Here is a 19,544-nt window from a genome sequence, read left to right as displayed (position 1 = left end):
CACTCCGCGGCTTGTTCCGAAATGCCCTGAAACCCAGACTCAACACTCCCCCACCTGCAGGCCGGGGCGTGCCGTGCTTAGCTTCCTCCGGTCCACTCTGTTGACGTCGGAACCCGCCTCTGGGCTTTGGGCTGTTTCAGAGCCCTGGGTTTTGTGGTGGTTATTTTTTTACTCCGTCCTAGGTAAGTTAATACTAAGGGGGAGATTACTTTTCCTCGTTGATCCCAGGGGAGGGAATCCCCGCTCTGTTAAAAATGAGTGAGGAGAGTAAATGCATGGATGTCAGACTGGGTATTTAGAGAGAAATATTTACATTGTGACGCTTACTTTGAAAGTGAACTTTTGGGAAACGGGGTGGTGATATACTTCCTAACGGGAGACACGTGGTTTTCAGTGTTTGTTAGGAACCACGTTCAAAACAAAATGTATTATTTAAGGTAACGGCTGTCTGTTGAGGTTGCAAGAATATTTCTTATCCTTACACATGCATGGCACAATATGGTGATGCCATGCTGTAGATGCTCTAATAAGTTAGTAGGCCCACATGATGGGAGCTTTCTGCCTAAAAATGAATACCTTTTGAGCATGCAGAAACAATGAAATTATAGGTATGCAAAAACTTAATGTAAATATTCTCTGGCTTTTTTTTTTTTTTTTTTTTTGAGGGCATTTGCATGCAGAAATTCACCCTGCCCATTCTAAAGTAGCTGTTATACTAATTGCCTCTTAGGACAACCACCAGCACCACCTCTCTTTCCCTTCCAACCTTATATTTCTCCACCCCTCTGGCGACACACATACTGTACCTTACTTAACGTCAGGGGTGTTGCCATTGAATTCCTGTCCCACACTGCCCAACCTTCCACTTCCTCCTGTCTTAAAGTCAGATCTGGCCATGCTGTGGGGAAAGGCATATATACAAATCCTAACTTTCTTGCTGCCTAGAAAGGGAGAGAGGCTGAGGCTTCACTGCCATTCCTGACATTGTCTTTTCTTGGAAATAGCTCAGGTTTAGCTACATTATGGGTTGTAAGGTTTGGGGAATGTAATCATCATGGCATGTATTCAAAGGATCCTTAATTTTATGTTGAAAAGTTTTAGTTGAAAAATATTAGTACTGGTTTATAGATTGGAGAAGGTGTTACTATGTTACTGAGAAAGTAGTCTTGGAGGAGATCGAGGACAAATTTGATGTGATACCCTTGGAAATTCTAGAGACTTGATTGAGAAGGAGCCAAGTTTGACTTTAAAATGTTAGCTGAAGATAGTGGAGCAACAAACATAACTCTTTTGTGATTCACCTTGGTAACTTTATATTACTTAGTAAGCCCTAGTAAGCTGGCATCTACTTAATGAAGTTCTTCTAGGTTATAAAATTGAAGAATATGGAATGTTGAAATTCTTAATGAGCATGTATAGAGAGCTGGAAAAGTCAACATTAAGAAAGACATTTTGAGCTTGGATTGCCTTGTTTAGTGTTTTAAGTTTTGTGTGTTAATAAAAATATGTCCTTTGTTGAAATTTAACATATTTCTTTTGTTGTATTCATGTCAGCTCAAATTTTATACAGCATTATTTTTCCCAAAGTGGTCTATACATAATGAATTCATATTTCATCAATGGAATCATCAGAACTTTCTCCCAATATAAAATACAGTTCAAAAATAGAGTTTTAAAGAGAAAAACTGACATTGCATTTAATTCGATATTTTAATACAAAAAATGCCTTTTTGAAGTAGATGCAAAGCTAATGGCATTTTCATTATTATAGCACTTAAGGCCTATGTCTTATAAGTTGAGGATTTACGGGGAGTTATTCATAACTTAGTGGGCACTCTAGATTCATAAATAAGTGTGTAGGACTTGTACTATCAATGTCTTAATATTAAATCAATATGTCTTTTAATAAAAAGAAGAGTTAAGTATAAGACCTAATCCAGACACAGGTCATACATCCAACAAACACATATTGAGTATCTACAGGGGATCATTTAGCCTGGGAGTCAAAAAGTTAAAAATGGCAGGGATTGTGCCCACAACGAGTTCGCATCTGGTGGACAAATGCATGTAAACAAGTATTGGAAAGGTCAGAATGGAGAAGAGTACTAGTATACCTGTTTCAAGGGGTTAAAGTGTGGGATTAGGAAGGCCCCCTTTCTGGCAGCATAAAAGTTGTTTTGTAAGGAAACCTATCACTTTTTTTCTCCCCCAGATTCTCTCAAGGTAAAACATTATGCTTTATTTTCTTTATTTTGTTGAGTAGAAACTTCAGACATTTTTTGACTATAGCAGTTTACACCAGACCTTATGCAAGGACTTATTTATTGTTCTTGGAGAAAGAAAGCTTGGTGGTCCTGGTTACAATGTCAGGCATGTGATCAAGAAAGGATAGAGCAGTATTCCTTTTGTGTTTCTTCAGGGTTGTAAAGTGGATATAAAGTGAAATATTAACTAAAATTAGTTATAAGGTACAGTACACCCTAGCACTTGCTATATGTATGTAAAAACTTGTCCTAAAATAAACAGTAAAAAAAAATGTATATGCTGAAGGTCTAAAACTGTCTATTAGAAGTGATACGTAAGTGTAAGAGACATACCAGCAGCAAATTGAGACTTTCTCCTTGAAATAGTCAGAAAAACTGAAAGATACTTTAAAAGAAAGTAACTTTAGTGTTATTTCATACCTTGACCTTGTACAACTAAAATGATCTCACACACTACTTCCCATAATTTTAAAGGTAGTGGATAATTTTAAAGATGGTAGCATTTAAGGTAGCACATTCTTCCAAGTTTATAACAATTGCTGTTTGTTTCCTGATTCTCAGGGTTGCTTTTATGTCATTTATAGCATTTCCCTTGTACTTAATAGGTACCGATGTCTGGTATACTGTACTTGGTAAAATCTTACTCTCTTTGGTTACTGTGCTTTCCTATGAGAATATAAGTTTTTTCAAAAGGGAAACTTTCTTTTCTTGTTTTCTTCCATATACCTAGCACTATGTGACATACAGAGGAAATACTCAACAAATGTATTATGGGTGGCTGGGTCACCCCTAGAAATGTACACAGTATTTTATCTAGCATTTTTTACATTCTACTATTATGTTCAAAAACTTTGTTTATATTAAATTCTTGTCTCTTGTACTGATGAGAACATAGATTACTGTATCTTTTTTTTTTTTTTTTGAGTTGGAGTCTCACTCTGTTGCCCATACTGGAGTGCAGTGGCCGTTCTCGGCCACTGCAGCCTCTACTTGCTGGGCTCTGGCCATCCTTCCGCCTCAGCCTTCCAAGTAGCTGGAACTACAGGTGCGCGCTACCACGCCCGGCTAATTTTTTTTTTTATTTATTGTAGAGATGAGGTCTCGCCTGCCCAAGCGGGGTCTCAAACCCCACGGGCTCAGACAATCCACTCACCTCAGCCTCCCAAAGGCGTGGGGTTACAGGCTAAGCCACCAAGCCCGGCTTACCATATCTCTTTTCATGTATCTGTTCAACTACTTCTGTTAAACCCGTGTACAGTTCTAGTAACTAGTTTTTCTCTGACAAGGGCAGTACATCTCAAAGTTTGGTTGATGAGGATGTCCCAAGTTGTTCACTACTTAAATCTATTTTAGTTAATATATATGATATACCATCATATATACTACTTTTGAGGCAAATTTTTTAAGTTCATTCATTTATTTTGAACAAAGTCTCACTCTGTTGCCTAGGCTAAAGTGCAGTGGCATGATCATGGCTCCCACAACCTCTACCTGCTAGCCTTAAGTGATCCTTCCACCTCAGCCTTGCAAGTAGCTGGAACTATAGGCGTGTGCCACTGCACCTGGGTTTTTTTTTTTTTTTTTAATTGTAGAGAGGATATCTTGTCAAATTGCCCAGGCTGGTCTTGAACCCTGGGTTCAGGCAGTCTTCTTGCCTCCCCCTCCCAAAGTGCTGGGATTACAGACATGAGCCACTGTGCTCAGCCAATTTTTAAATTTATATAAGACCATCTTAGTGGTGTCTGGTCAGAATTATTCTTTCCTTAATTTTGGCGGGAACGGGTGGGCTGTTTAGATAGATTCAAGTATGTCTAGGAAACTTGCCTAGAACAAATCTAGAGTGAACCAGTAAATTGATATGTATTTAATAGTTTACTGTCTCTGGGTACAAGTCTTTCAGGGATTATGTTGAATTTTGACACCAAAGATTAGTGTGGATGAGATGCATATTGGTAAGTGAAAATTGGTGACTATTAGAATACTTTTATCAATAGAAAAGTGGACATTGAAGTATTCAATATTGCCTGCTGAAAGCAAGGAAAAGAACAGTAAATGAAGAGTTTCCATAGCTACCCTGGCTCTAGGATGGGATGATTCTTAACATTGAAGTAACTTTTAATTATATTTAATTCAATAAAATGAAATTCTTTTTTAAAAAGGACCCCATGAAATTGCTAAAAATGGAATTTTTGTCTATATTAAGTTTTTAAAATTCCTTTTAAATGAGAGATTTTATTAGTGGCTTTAAAAAAACCTTTTTCTCTTTTGATTTGAGATCTGTAGTTTAATTTCAGTGTGTTTTTAAGAAAATACCTTCATGAATATAATGAATAGGCGAAAGCATTCACAAAGAGCTGTATGACATCATTGGTTTATACATATTTTGGTTGCATGTTGCATCCTCCCATCTGTGACCCTGGTTTAGTGAGTGTGATATTAGAATTTGGTACCTTCAATCTGAAGCTTCTTAACTAAGAACCTAAGATCCTCCAAGGCAGTGCCCTTTTCTACTTTCATTGTGAGAAGTTGTTTTATAATGGCAGTTTAAGGTGTAAAATACAGGTATCTGAGATTTTCATCATTTGTGTGACGTTTATGTGTGTATAAAACAGGAAGGCAAACTATCATAATAATTATAATAGGGTAAAGTGGGTATCTTTAAACCTTTAAAAAATAACTGAGCAGTGTGCACTTGGATTTCTTTGCTGAGAGGACATTCAGATACCCTGTATATGTTTTCTCTTCCCATCTAGTATGTCTGGTTACTGAATAGTTTAATTTGATCAACTTACTGGTAGTAACTTAACCTGCTCTACTTTGGAATCATAAGCTAATTGCAGTAATATGAATGCTTTCGTGAAATAATAGTCAGCCTTTTTAATAATTATTTTACTGCTGTGGATTGATATGTGCTTTAGTTTTGGTGAATAGTGAAATGTTTCATCTGGGAAAGGGGAGACACAAGTCTTATAGTCTTGACCAAGAAAGCAGCATAGATGATAAGCATGAATTCAAAAGATTATGAGTCTCTTAAGAAGCTTGTAAACTAGACAAAAAAATAGCAACCCTGTTTTGGTTGCTGAAGTAATTCAAGGGCATGGGGTCCGAGGCATTGCTGCTCTCTTCTGTAATCCACAGTGGTACTGTGACTTGATAGATGTTCATTTTGAGCTCTATAATTACAGTACAGTGTTCGTGTATTCGAAGCAAAAAGGACAACAACAACAAAAGACAGACTGTTTCAGAGGCCTAAGTGGCCTGAGAAATGACTCTGGGCTATGTGCATGAAATTGTCAGTCCTTGACACTTGGGCCTTCACTGTTGCTGGGAAAGAGATACTATTGTTTCCAGTCAAGAGGTCCTCCACTGCCTTCATTTCCACCACAGGAATGCACTTGGAGGATTTGGGAGGGAGATGGTCTAATAGCAAACCAAGTTAAGAGTCAAGAGTCAGTCACTTTTGTAGACTAATGTCATTTTGTTCTGTTTCATACTTTTTTTTTTTTAACCTCCCGTAGAATTTTGGAGCTTCTTAATTGAATACTTAGACATATTAACATTTCCTGATCCAAATTTTTATTCTAGAATTGGGTTTGGCAACCTCTAGTTCTGAGGAGCCATGGAGAGGAAATTTAAATCACTTGTCTTCTGGCTTCCTTAAACTTAGCATCAAATGAGAAAGAAAAAGGAATGCATGAAAAAACTGAGAGCAGTTACAAAATAATTGAATACTATTATGTCATTCCTATATCTTGCAGTACTGTATTTTAAAGTATTGCCTTTGACAGTATAAAATGTTATTAATGTCCAGCTGTAATTATTTTTATGTTCAGTTGTCACTAGTACAAGATGTGAACTCAGAGCAAAGTGTATATATACCATGTTGTAATAAGTTTGTGAATCATTTGGGTTCCATGTTGTAATAAGTTTGTGAATCATTTGGGTTCTTTGTTTGCAGGCAATGGATATTTTGCGAAATGGGGAGATGGGGAATTGGTTGACGGACGAGCAGAATAGTGGCCTGAGACTAAGGTTACTCCTGGAATCTCATTAGCTAGAACTGACAAGCTTTCTCTTTAGGATGCTTCTCTTAGGTGACAGGCACCTCAAACTCCTAACTGCTTTTCTCTTCAATACTCAAATCAAATTCCCAAGGGGGAGAAGCTGTTTGGCTCAGGCTGGATCAGGTTTTCCCATCTGGAACAATCACTATAGCCAGAAAGATGATTCCTGTGATTTACAAAGTAAAGGAAAAGAAGAGGGGCTGAACATACAGAAGCTGTAACTGACCTGGAGTTAATTTCATATAGGAAAATAAGATATGGGGAAAAACTTGTTCTGGATTGTTCTTATTTGTGTGTTGTTTTCCAACAATTTAAGATATTATAGACTTCTAGTACATTTATGGAAGGGAGAATGTTTGGAGTTAAATCGATTATTTTTAGGCCCGCTACAGTGGCTCACACCTGAAATCCCAGCACTTTGGGAGGCCAAGGCAGGAGGATTGCTTGAGCCCAGGATTTTGAGACCTGCCTAGGCAAGATAGCAAGACCTTTTCTCTACACAAAAATAAAAAAATCATCCAGCTGTGGTGGTGTGTGCCTGTAGTCCCAGTTACTCAGAAGGCTAAGGAAAACCAGCCTGAGCCATGACTACCTGAGCCCAGGAGTTCGGGCTGTGGTGAGCCATGATCCTGCCACTGCACTTGAGCCTTCCAGTCTGGGCAACAGAGTGAGACTCTGACATACCTACATAGGTAGGTAGGTAGGTAGATAGGCAGATAGATAGATAGATAGGTTTTTATTATTTTAACCTTAAAACAATGAAAATGTGTTGATTGTAAAAACTACAAGGATTAATTAGAAACTTTACTTTTCAGCTTTGAGATCATGGAATTTTAGTTCTCTTTTGTTTCTATCATGATGTTTCAGTTTATTTCATAGCTCTGTGAAGAATATCATTTAAGGCATTATAAGCTTATATTTTTTCTCAGAGAAACTTGCCACATAATATGCAACCACTTTTGGACTAATACTGTTTTCTTGTTTCTTGGGGTTGTGGAGGGGGGACTATTTCAAAATTAAAAATGGTTAAAAAAATTAAGACATCTAAGAGTTATTAAGAAATATTTTCTCTATTGATGTAATTGATCCAGAAAACAACATTAACTGAGATTCCACGGTTTTTTGTTTTTTGTTTTTTTGTTTTAAGATAAGATGGCATCCTTCTGTGTTGCCCAGGATGGTCTCAGACTCTTGGCTTCAAGCAGTCCTCCCGCCTTAGCTTTCCAAAGTACACAGCTCTTTGATTGTATAACTAATAATTGAGCATGTTCTGGGTTTTTTGTTTTTGTTTGTTTGTTTTGGGTTAAGTAATACAGAACAGCTATTATAATTAAAAGTACTTGTTAAATGTTGTATGAGTGACTGGCATCATAAGTGTTATAGGAATTTAGCAAAATAGCAAGTAGTAGTTACATGTTAATGTGGTTATAAGATTAATGCTTTTTGGGGAGATAACTTATTAAGTTTGATTTGGAGAAAATTTGGAATGAGAAGGAAATAGTATGTCTCTATTAAAAGTAGAACAATAGCAAAATATCTCCGATCATTATTATTTTTTTGCTTCAAAACAGTGTTTCATAACTGAGAGTTTATTTGTTGTATTGAGAATCAGTACACAGACATTTCAGTTTGTACACAATTCTTAACATGTACTGAAAGTCTAAAAAGCCACATAGCATTATTTTTATAAAGTTATTCCAGTGACTTTTTAGTTTAAAATTTGAAGGCAGATTTTAAGAGGATATCAAGTATCAGTTTCTTCACATGTTGATGTTACATATATCCCACCAATTCATAATTTATCATCTATACAATATACTCTTTTCTGTCTTTACATTAACGTTATTAAGAAAACAGGACCACCACGACCAAAGATGTTACAGAAGTGCACATGATTCTGACAGGGAGAGCTATGATCAAGGAGTGGTTTTCTTTAGGAAACAATTCTACTAAAAACCACCCAGGAATAGAAGTAATTTCAAATATTCAATACGTTAAATGTAGGACTGAGATCCGTATTGCCATTTAGTATGCTTTGTATTATAGAATGTAAAAACGAAGCCTCCATCTCTGAAATGTTAAGACACCCAAGACAGTCAAAACCTCCTGTAATCCAGTATCCCACACTGTTTTCTGATTGTACCAAAGAATAAACTACCAGGGAACGATCTCACCTCTTAAGAGGTGAACTTTACACTTAAAAAATGGGATGAGGTGGGATTCCCTCCTCCTAAAAATGTTTCAAGAGCTACTAAAAAATTTGCATTTACAAAATAGTTGATAAAAATATTCCTCTGGATTGTTCAAGAAGGGAGACATCACTGATAAGACATGGTAGATGATATTCAGACTTGGCTTTTTTTTCTCTCCTGCTACCCCAAGAGGGTGGATTCTCGGTTTTCGTTTCTCCGTTTTCTTCAGGTAACTCTTTATTTTCTTGGTTAGCCCTTCAGCCTGTTTTCCCTTTGCTCCCCTTTTCCCTTTTGCTGGCACTTTTTTGTCTGAAGACTTATCCTTTACTGTCGCCTTTTTTTGCCTTCGCCTCCACTTTTGCAGGAGCAGGTTTATCCGACAACTGCCGGTCTCCTCTTGGGTCCCTCCTTCGCCCCCTCGGCGGAGCTGACCTTCTCGGAAGGGCATCTTGGCGGCGCAGCAGGATGTCTGCGGGCCGCGGTGCCTAGAGCCTTTGGGAAGCTGGACTGCCTGGCCACTGCCACTGCTCCTGCTCCTGTCCTTTCTTGAGTACTATCTGGCCTACCCGGTGCTTAGGAGAATCATCAGACACGCTTAAACACACACGTCCTAGCTGTTGCTCAGCCTGGCACATACTAGAGTTGTCTGTGTGGGAAGCAGCGCCATCTGCCCTTGTAACCTGTAATCTGTAGGTGGGAGAGTGAGATGGCAGCCGTTGTTCGTTTTGCTCTCTGCTAATATATGTGTGACCTTTCCTGGACCAGTATAATCTGTGTTTAAGGACAATGGTAAGGTGAATTTTTTATATTTACACAATCTGTGCGTATTTTAGGTTAGCATTCAAATAGACACTTCAAATTTGAAGCTTCATCTTTTAATTTTATAAAATACAACATACCTTGAACCTATTTCATAGATCAGTGACCTCAAGAAACTCCTTATGAGTGGCTCCTTCTCCACTCACCTGAAGACCTTCTGCACAGCATGTTTCAATATTAAAATTATCATACTCCAATTCCCTGCAAGGCACTACTGACCAAATATAAATAACCTAGGGGTTTTCTGGGCATATTTCACCATAGTTACCTACTCAACTAAACAATTTGAGTGATATTTAAACCATATAATAATCCTTAATATGATATTGGTTATTGAAAAATGTTAGCCAGGCATGGTGGCTCATGCCTGTAATCTCAGCACTTTGGGAGGCGGAGGCGAGAAGATTGCCTGAGCTCAAGGGTTCGAGACCAGCCTGGGCAACTTGATGAGACCTCGTCTCTAAAATAAATAAATAAAATTAGTCAGGCCTGATAACACATGTCTGTAGTTCCAACTACTTGGAAAGCTGAGGTGGAAGGGTCGCCTGAACCCAGCAAGTCGAGTCTACAGTGCCACTGCATTCCAGCCTGGGTAGAGTGAGACTCTGACTCAAGAAAAAATAAGAAAAATGTTGGTTAATATTTGAGCAAGCAAGCTTTGCATTAAAGTGTAACTTTAAGTCTTTTACAACTGAACTTTTCCAACCTGAAGTGCCTATAAACTTGAACAAACTTAAGGAATTAAGCCAATTTGTGTGTGTGTATTTATATATGTGTGTGTATATAGATATAGATGTGCAACCATCATAATTACTTCTATCATTACTACCTGTCTTTGTAAAATATTTGCTTTAAGAGGGTAGACTTCTCTTATACAACAAGAACATTGTTATGCACTACCCAGTCAATTGTTTGACCAAATGATTGTGTTAGTATATCTATGAAAATAATTTTACATAAATTAGGACACATACTTGAAGGATCTACTCTAAAAATTACAGGGCGTAGTTTTTTTTATTCCACATTCAGCAAATGATGGATTAAACAACAACAACAACAACAACTAGTTTTAGGCAAACAGGATAGAATGACTGTGGTCCCAGGTACTCAGGAGGTCGGGAGGTTCACTTCAGCCCATGAGTTCAAGGCCAGCCTGGGCAAACATAGGAAGACCCTGTCTCAAAAAAACCTGGTTTTGCTTAGATAATAATACATCATTGGTTGATTGTTTCAAAGTTACCAATATTTTATAACATCTTAGTAAAGGTGTATTAAATTTAGTAATTTATAACAATTTAGAATTAAACAATCATAATAATAGCAAATTGGCATTCTCCTGGGGACAAAATAAATTTTAATGGGCTTCATACTCTTAAAAGATTTTACCTGAAATTTTTGGGAGAGGTTTCCTAAATCACAAAAAAAGTTGTGATAAAAAGGCTGATATTGGCATAAGGGATAAAGAGAAAGTAAAATAGAAGTGAGTTATTTTTAAAAGACTAACATCAGTGTGTTCTTTTGACGTGTAATATATGTCTTTAGATTTTTATCAGATTTGTGATAAAGTTGCACAAGTATAAAATAATAGTGAAAGTGTATATCAGGAAATTTACTGCAACATTGTTTATAATTGTAAAAAACCTGAATAACTGTCATTATGGGACCAGCTTAATAAATTATGTCCAGATACAAAATAATACAATATAGCTGTTTAAAAAAAAATGAGATGATTCTGTTTGCAAGGTTATGGAATTACTAAAATTTGCTAAGTAAAAAAAGCAAACTGCCCAAATGTACATAGTTTGCTACTATTGTATATGTGGACTAAAACTATATAGATACATGTTTTAATATGCATAAAGTTTCTTAGGAAGGATGCCAGAAACTTGTTGCCTTGCAACAGCGATGAGAAAGACTTCACATTTTACTGTGCATGATTCTGTGCCTTTTGAAATATGTTATATGTAGGCGTTTCCTATTAAAAAATCAATAGCGGGCTCAGTGGCTCAGCCTGTAATCCCACGCCTTTGGGAGGCTGAGGTGAGTGAATTGCCTGAGCCCATGGGTTCGAGACCCCCCTGGGCAACTTGGCGAGACCTCATCTCTACAATAAATCAAAAATTAGCTGGACGTGGTAGTGTGTGTCTGTAGTTCCAGCTACTTAGAAGGCTGAGGCGGAAGGATCGCCGGAGCCCAGCAGGTCGAGGCTGCGGTGGCTGGGAGCGGCCACTGCACTCCAGTCTGGGCGACAGAGTGAGACTCCAACTCAAAAAAAAAAAAAAAAAAAAAATCAATAGTAAAAAATATTCACCTCTTGTTAGTATGTGACGAAGGTGTTGCTTAACACTCCTGCTTTGATCTTCCTGTGCCTTGCAACCCCCCTGTAATCTTGTAGACTAGCCCACCACCATCAAGTCTTTTTTAAAAAATACATGGCATACATTAATCTTCGAGCAAAACATTCTTTGCTTTATGCAGTACAAAATATTGTGCAAATAGTCATTTGCTTTTTGAAGGGTTTTTTTTTTTTAACATAACCCATTTTTCTAGCATTTTTGTGAACTCAAGATTGGTGACGATTTGGTAACATTCGCTATGTCAAAAATAGCTTCTGATCGAGTTAAACTAGTCACTCTCAGAAGATAGTTTTTGTTTGTTTGTTTGAGTTTGAGTCTCGCTCTGTCACCCCAACTGGAGTACAGTGACACATTCCTGGCCACCGCAGCCTCGATCTGCTGGGCTCTGGTGATCCTTCCACTTCAACCTTCCAAATAGCCTGAACTGCAAGCACTTGCTACTACGCCCAGCTAATTTTTGATTTATTGTAGAGATGAGGTTTTGTCAAGTTGCCCGGGTGGGTCTCGAACCCCTGGGCTCAGGCAATCCACTTGCCTCGGCCTCCCAAAGTGCTGGGATTACAGGCTGAGCCACCAAGCCCAGCCAGGAGATAGTTTTGACTGGTGTTTTTTGAAAAATATTACATAAGGATGTTGTTAAAGTTTTTATTTGTTGCAAATATATTTCTAGTTTGTTTGCCTTTAAAAGTTAGTTAATACTGTGTAGAAGTTTAAACATACTGGGGGTGCCAAAAATGTATACACATTCTAAGCAATGTTATCTATGTATTACTTGTAGTTCACTGCAATCAGAAGTGTCTGGACGCTGATGTTAACCACTTTGAGCACCTCTTGTAATTGCAGAAGTCAAACGTGACTTGTACTCATCTTCTGTTATTGGTATATATTGAGTATTACAATTTTGTTTTGTTCTTTCTTAAAATGTGTATACATTTTTTTGGGTACCCTTTGTATATGTAATCAGTTGATGTGTTTTCTTCCATGCTTTTAAAACTTAATAATCACTTAGTAATTTAGTCTTTTTTGTACCTAATGTTATAATTTGGCTTTTTATATTTTATGACTTATTCATCACATGGCACAAGATTTATAGAATGGCAGTTTCACTATGGGTTTATGATATGATCCTTAGCACTAGGGCTTCCTTGTCCTGGTGTGTTGTTACTTTATCCAGAGATGAGCAGTTCTAGGAATCTGTCACTAGCCAAACTCAACAAGACTGAGTTATAAATTAGAGTCTTAGGATAACCAGTATTTGAGGGAGTTAGGGGAGATTCTAGTTGTTAAGTCTATGTAAGAACACACATTTTAGATCAAAAAGTTGCTTGACACACTCTTAGAACAATGGGAATTATGTGAATAGTTACGTCAAGGTAGGGAAATTAGGTAGATTATTTTCTATCTTAGAAAGATTTTTGGTATATATAAAATTTTATGAATAATGAAGTAGATTACTACACATCCCACATAGTACCAAAGGCAGAGGAACAAACTAATTACTTTCTGTACTTTGTTCACTTTTTTCTCTTTTAAGAAGAAATATGACTTTGTACATTTCAGAAACCTGAATTCTCCAATTTCCAGATCCTTTCAGGATAATCACTCGGGTATACTGCAGTGGGGGAAAGGAGACAACCAAACTATTATAAAGCCTTTAACAAATCAGTATGTCTGGCAAATATTTGAACTTCCATAAGTTATATTGACGATTTAGCAGGAAATCAGTTCATTTTAGTTCATATTTATTGTCAGTCTCAATTCTTCTATCTTATATTTCAGGGAGGAAACAATGCTGGCCATACAGTTGTTGTAGATTCTGTGGAATATGATTTTCATCTTTTACCCAGTGGAATAATTAATCCAAATGTTACTGCATTCATTGGTAAGTATATAAACTACCTAGAGATTTTTCCTCCCTAGTTGATAATCGTATAAAAGCTGTTTTCATCTCTAACCAATGGTTCATTGACCCCTTATTAATTTTGGCCTTGATTACTTTTGGAATATACCTAACTTTGGCTATTTGTAATTTTTTTTTTGAGTTGGAATCTCATTTTGTCACCCAAGCTAGAGTGCAGTGGCACACTCAGCAGCCACCACAGCCTCAACCCACCGGGCTCAAGTGATCCTCCACTTCAGCCTTCCAAGTAACTGGAACTACAGGCATGTGCTACCACATCCGCCTGATTTTTTTGATTTATTGTAGAGACGAGGTCTTGCCATGTTGCTCAGGCTGATTTCGAATCTGTGAGCTCAGGAAATCCTCTCATCTCCACCTCCCAAAGTGCTGACGTTACAGGTGTGAGCCACCATGCCCAACTTGTAACTTTTTTTTTTTTTTTTAGTTAGAGTCTCACTCTGTCACCCAGACTGGAGTGCAGTGACCACTCCCAGCTGCCGCAGCCTCAACCTGCTGGGCTCCGGCGATCCTTCCGCCTCAGCCTTCCAAGTAGCTGGAACTACCACGTCCGGCTTTTTTTTTTTAATTTATTTATTGTAGAGATGAGGTCTCGCCAAGTTGCCCAGGCGGGTCTTGAACCCGCGGGCTCAGGCAATCCACTCACCTCAGCCTCCCAAAGGCGCGGGATTACAGGCTGAGCCACCGAGCCTGGCTTGTAACTATTTTTTTTTTAGAAGTTCTAGCAGTCATACTTTTTGGAATGATTACTTTGCATTCATCTGTAATTATTGACAATCTTAACTCTATAAAGAGGTTATTAGATCATCAAATCAGTTTTCCAAATACTTATAGCTATGACTCACCGTAAGAAATACAAGAAGTTGATTCTGAACCCTTATAACATCTGATACAATCTGATTTTTTTTTGAGTCGGAGTCTCACTCTGTCACCCAGACTGGAGGGCAGTGGCACATTCATGGCCTCTGCAGTTTCAACCTGCTGGGCTCACACAATTATTCTACCTCAGCCCTCCGAATAGCTAGAACCATCGGCCCACACCACCATGTCCAGATAGTTTTTTGCCTCACTGTAGACGTGGGGTTTCACCAAATTGCCCAGGCTGGTCTCGAACCCCTGGGCTCTCGCCTCTGCCTCCCAAAGTACTGGGATTACAGGTGTATGCCACCACGCCCAGCCAATCTGATATTTTCTATTCTACTTTTTAATTTTAAAACATGCTAATCATAGCTCACTAAATTGATTTTATGACCACTTGTGGGGTGTGATTTCCATTTGAAAGACGTTGAACTAGATGGAGTCTACTGTGACCAGGTTTCATTTGCCTAAAACTATATAACTCGTTTCTTTCAAAATAATATGTTTTACTTTGCTTCAAGGAAACTTCAAATTATGTTGAATGTAATTTTGTTTTATATTCTCTGTATTCTATTATATATTTAGCATATATATTATTTTACTATTTAAAGTTTGGAATCATTTCTTAGATGACTTTCTGATAAATCAGCATGTCCTGTAAATTATATATGTCTACATTATAATTATAGTGTTTAATGTTGGGATTTGTTTGTCTTCCTTTAGGAAATGGTGTGGTAATTCATCTACCTGGATTGTTTGAAGAAGCAGAGAAAAATGTTCAAAAAGGAAAAGGTATGAAAGAATGAGTCTGCCTGGTAACCAGTCATTTTTTGTAAAGTTTTATTAGGACCTCATGCCAGATAAACTTAACATTTTTGTCTTATACTTTAGAATTTCAATTTATTATAGCACAAATTTTTAATATTAGTTATTAAATTTTATTTGTTATAATCGGTATGTCAAACAAAAGACAAACATAATATCATTGTGCGAATCCTAATTTTTTGTGCATTGGTCATCTGCAAATTTTAGGTAGCTGGAATTACTATATGTTGGTGGCAAAACTCAAGGAAATTCATGAGTTTCAGAGTTACACACTGTATGTCTTTTTTCCTGGAGGATGTGGTGTTCCCTTTTAGTTGCTACAACCCAGGGGCAAAAGGGGTTGTTTAGGTTTCTTTTTCTAAATGAGAGAAATTCTGCTTTTATGCAATATATCCATTTCTATGTCCTTAAAATAAATGTCTTGGATTTTTAGAGGTCTGTTTACATCCAGCTAGACTACCTTGTTAGGGTATGAGAAGAATTTGTTAGTATTAATTCTGATTGCGGCTGGTGCAGTGGCTTACACCGGTATCCCAGCACTTTGGGAGGCTAAGGCAGGAGAATTGCTTGAGCCCAGAAGTTGGAGACCAGCCTAGGCAACATAGCAAGACTTTGTATCTTCTAAAAATGCAAAAAAATTAACCAAGTGTGGTGGTTTGCACCTGTAGTCCCAGCTACTGAGAAGGCTGAGGTGTGGGAGGATCTCCTGAGTCATGGAGGTTGAAGCTGTGGTGAGCTAGGATTATGCCACTGCACGCTACAAAAAGAAGTTAAACATCCCTCATTCAAAAATCCAAATGCTCCAAAATCTGAAACTTTTGAACACCAACATGATGCCACAAATGGAAAATTCCACACCTGCCTTTATGCAGTGAATTGTAGTAAAAACACAGGAGGACAACACAGTTTTTTCAGCATTTACAAGGGAAAAAGACTCTCTCAGCCCCTTTCAACTGCGGTATGTGTTTTCCACACACACCCTAATTTCCCCACACAAGCATGCCTGCAAAGGTTAATAAAATAGCACATGTGCAGGCTGAGCATGACAATGGCAGTAATAAATAAAAATACAGTGTACCTTTAACTCAAAACTCAGCCTGTAGGTGAAGACTGACAGCCAGCCATTGTTTGTTGTTACTGTTGTTTAACAGCTGATAAGCAGGGCCTGTAATCCCATGCCTTTGGGAGGCTGAGGTGAGTGGATTGCCTGAGCCCGGGTTCAGGACCCGCCTGGGCAACTAGGCGAGACCTCATCTCTACAATAAATCAAAAATTAGCTGGGTGTGGTAGCGTACGCCTGTAGTTCCAGCTACTTGGAAGGCTGAAGCGGAAGAATCGCCAGAGCCCAGCAGGTCGAGGCTGCGGTGGCTGGGAGCGGCCACTGCTCTCCAGTCTGGGTGACAGAGTGAGACTCCAACTCAAAGAAAAAACCAAATAGCTGATACAGGAATGCTAGTGATGCCACTGTGCTGCTTAGTTACCCTGAACACATAATTTTTCACTGTATTAATGGCTTGTCATATTTTTTACCGTTAAGTTCTTGTGAATAAGTAAGAAAATGATTGTTTTTTGGCATCATATAAATTCAGAGTCAGGAGTGATGGTGATGCCAAACAGCCACAGACTGTGCACGAGTGGCTAAGATAGTGACATTTTTATTTTCTGATGGTTCAATGTACACAAACTTTGTTTCGTGCACAAAATTATTAAATATATTGTATAAAATTACCTTCAGTCTGTGTGCGTAAGTTGTATATGAAACATAAGTGAATTTCATGTTTAGACTGGGTCCTATCCACAAGAGATCTCAATATGTGAAGAATATTTGCATATGCAAATATATACAAATATTCTAAAATTCAAATACATCCCAAGCATTTTGGATAAAGGATACTCAAATTTGTAATACACAATTGAGGAAAATCATTAGTATAGTTTCTTAGATTTGCTCGAATTTGAAATATTCAATTATATTACTGTTAAAGTTTATTGTTCAAGTGTAAAAGTAGCAACCTGTTCTCAAGTGTTTCTAACAACTAAATCTGACTTGACAGAACCCTGTCTTTGCTGCCATCTCTGTTGTCCTCCCTGTGTTTTTACCTATGCCCTAGTGTCTGTTTTTTTAACTTGGGCAACTTGAGGTTCCTTTGCTGTGGTTGGCTCTCCTTCATCTTCTTTGATAATTTACCCTTACTCCCTTTTCCCTTCTGACCCATTTGACCCTACTAAATCCACTTTCCACTTTACTGAATTACTCGAAATATTTTCTGGTTTTCTTTTTCATTTTCTTTTTGTTTTGTTGTTTGATTTTTGAGTCGAGGTTTTACTTTGCCACCCAGGCTGGAGTGCCACTCTGCCACCCAGGCTGGTGTGCGCACCACGACCTTGATGTCTTGAGCTCAGGTGATTCTTCTGCAAGCGTGCACCATTACACCTGAATATTTTCTTTATAATGTTCCCTAAGCTAATTTTAGAATGTATATTTATTGTATTGTATTGTAGAGACAAGGTCTTGCTATGTTGCCCAGCCTGTTCTCAAACTCCTGGGCTCAAGCAGTCTTTTTGCCTCAGCCTCCCAAAGGCACGGGATTACAGGCGTGAGCCACTGTGCCAGTCAGAATACATATTTATATGTCAAAATAACTGTAGATGGGAAAGCTTAATATTTCAGGTTTACCTTTTAGCATATTATCTTTAGTATATTACCAAAGAAGTTCTCCACCTTAACTATAAGGAATAAATTTTTAAAACAAGTCTTTGGATATTATTAAAGGTAGCAACAAAAAAAAATTTTTTTTTTTTGAGTCAGTCTCGCTTTGTTGCCCCAGACTGGAGTACAGGGGCATGTTCACGGCCACCACAGCCTCGACCTGCTGGGCTCAGGTGATCCTTTCCCCTCAGCCTTCCAAGTAGCCGGGAACACAGATATGCGCTGCCATGCCCAGCTAATTTTTAAATTTATTATGGAGACGAGGTCTCACCATGTTGCCCGGGCTGGTCTTGAATCCATGGGCTCAGGCAGTCCTCTTGACTCAGCCTCCTAAAGTGCTGGGATTACAGGAATGAATCCTCACCCCCAGCTGTTAACAACAGTTTTTAATATCCAAAGATTGGTTTTAAAAATGTTTTAAAGTTGGTGGTTTTCTTAGAATGTATATATAGCCTACTAAGTTATTGTCTTTAAAGAAAAACATCTATTTGGATTTGCTTTTTCATTCATCCATCTTTTTATTTTTTCTTTTTAACATTTATTGAATGACAGATTCCATGCTGTGAAAACTCACAGCCCCTACTCCCAGGAATTCAGAGTTAACCGAGGAGATAGATATATTTCATTATAATTCAGTCTAATAAGTTTAGCGATTGACAGTACTTGAAGGAATTAGTGAGAAAATTTCATTATTTTGTTTAATCAGACTTTTTATCATTATCTTTTGGGAAAGGGTACCATTCCTAAAATTAACTTCCTTTCCTCAAATTTCTCTCTGCTAGATACCTAATCCCCCCCTACCCCCATCCCCGCCTCTAGCAAAGCATGATGTTTTCCTACCTTTTGCTTTTTGGATTCCTGGAAGTATGTTACGTGGATGACACTGGTTTGAGTTTGGAACTTTTTAGCATTTGGAAAGATAGAGTGTGAGTTAATTTGTATATAGAATGAATGGCAGATGAGAAAACTATTGTTAGACGTGATGTTTCCTATACAGAAGATACAAACGTGATTGCTTCAGTAAAGACACTTATAGACATATTTCTAATAAAATTCAGATTTTAAAACTGCAATACAAAATAATAAGTTAAATATGTCTTTTCCCCCCTTCCCTCTAGGACTGGAAGGCTGGGAAAAGAGGCTTATTATATCTGACAGAGCTCATATTGGTAAGGAGGACATATTGCATTTATTTTTAACTATCTTTTTATCAGAAATTTGTCAAATGAAAATGTTTAGTACCTAATTTTGTCTTTTATTTTTATAATAACTTAAGTAGGAGGGATTGTAATAATGGAGTTCAAATTTAAAAACCTTGCTTTTTTCATGTTTTTCTGTTTTAACAAGGACTAGGCTGAAGTTTACCTATTTCTGAAGAAAAGGTTAGCTAAGTAAATGTATAATACAAACAGTATTTCATGAGACAACTCTAATTCTATTAAAAAATAAACTACATCAAAATACGAAGTTTTCACCTAGGCTTGGTGGCTCAGCCTGTAATCCCGTGTCTTGGGAGGCTGAGGTGAGTGGATTGCCT

The 19,544-nt window shown here is 37.7% G+C and overlaps 1 protein-coding gene across 1 annotated transcript in view; it reads left to right on the top strand.

The window, feature by feature from the left end:
* The window catches only part of ADSS (adenylosuccinate synthase), a gene marked incomplete at its 3' end in the record, with an annotated part of 41,273 nt that overhangs the window by 816 nt on the left and 20,913 nt on the right, over positions 1–19,544 (top strand). The window contains exons 2-4 of the mRNA XM_008062216.1: positions 13,476–13,578; positions 15,196–15,264; positions 19,126–19,176. Coding sequence (XP_008060407.1) covers positions 13,476–13,578; positions 15,196–15,264; positions 19,126–19,176 — 223 coding nt within the window. The remainder of the gene's footprint in view (positions 1–13,475; positions 13,579–15,195; positions 15,265–19,125; positions 19,177–19,544) is intronic.

Source organism: Carlito syrichta, unplaced genomic scaffold (genome assembly GCF_000164805.1).
Source record: "Carlito syrichta isolate Samal-C Ts95f unplaced genomic scaffold, Tarsius_syrichta-2.0.1 Scaffold305675, whole genome shotgun sequence".
In the NCBI taxonomy this organism is placed as follows: domain Eukaryota; kingdom Metazoa; phylum Chordata; class Mammalia; order Primates; family Tarsiidae; genus Carlito; species Carlito syrichta.
This window is presented reverse-complemented; position numbering and strand designations above follow the sequence as displayed.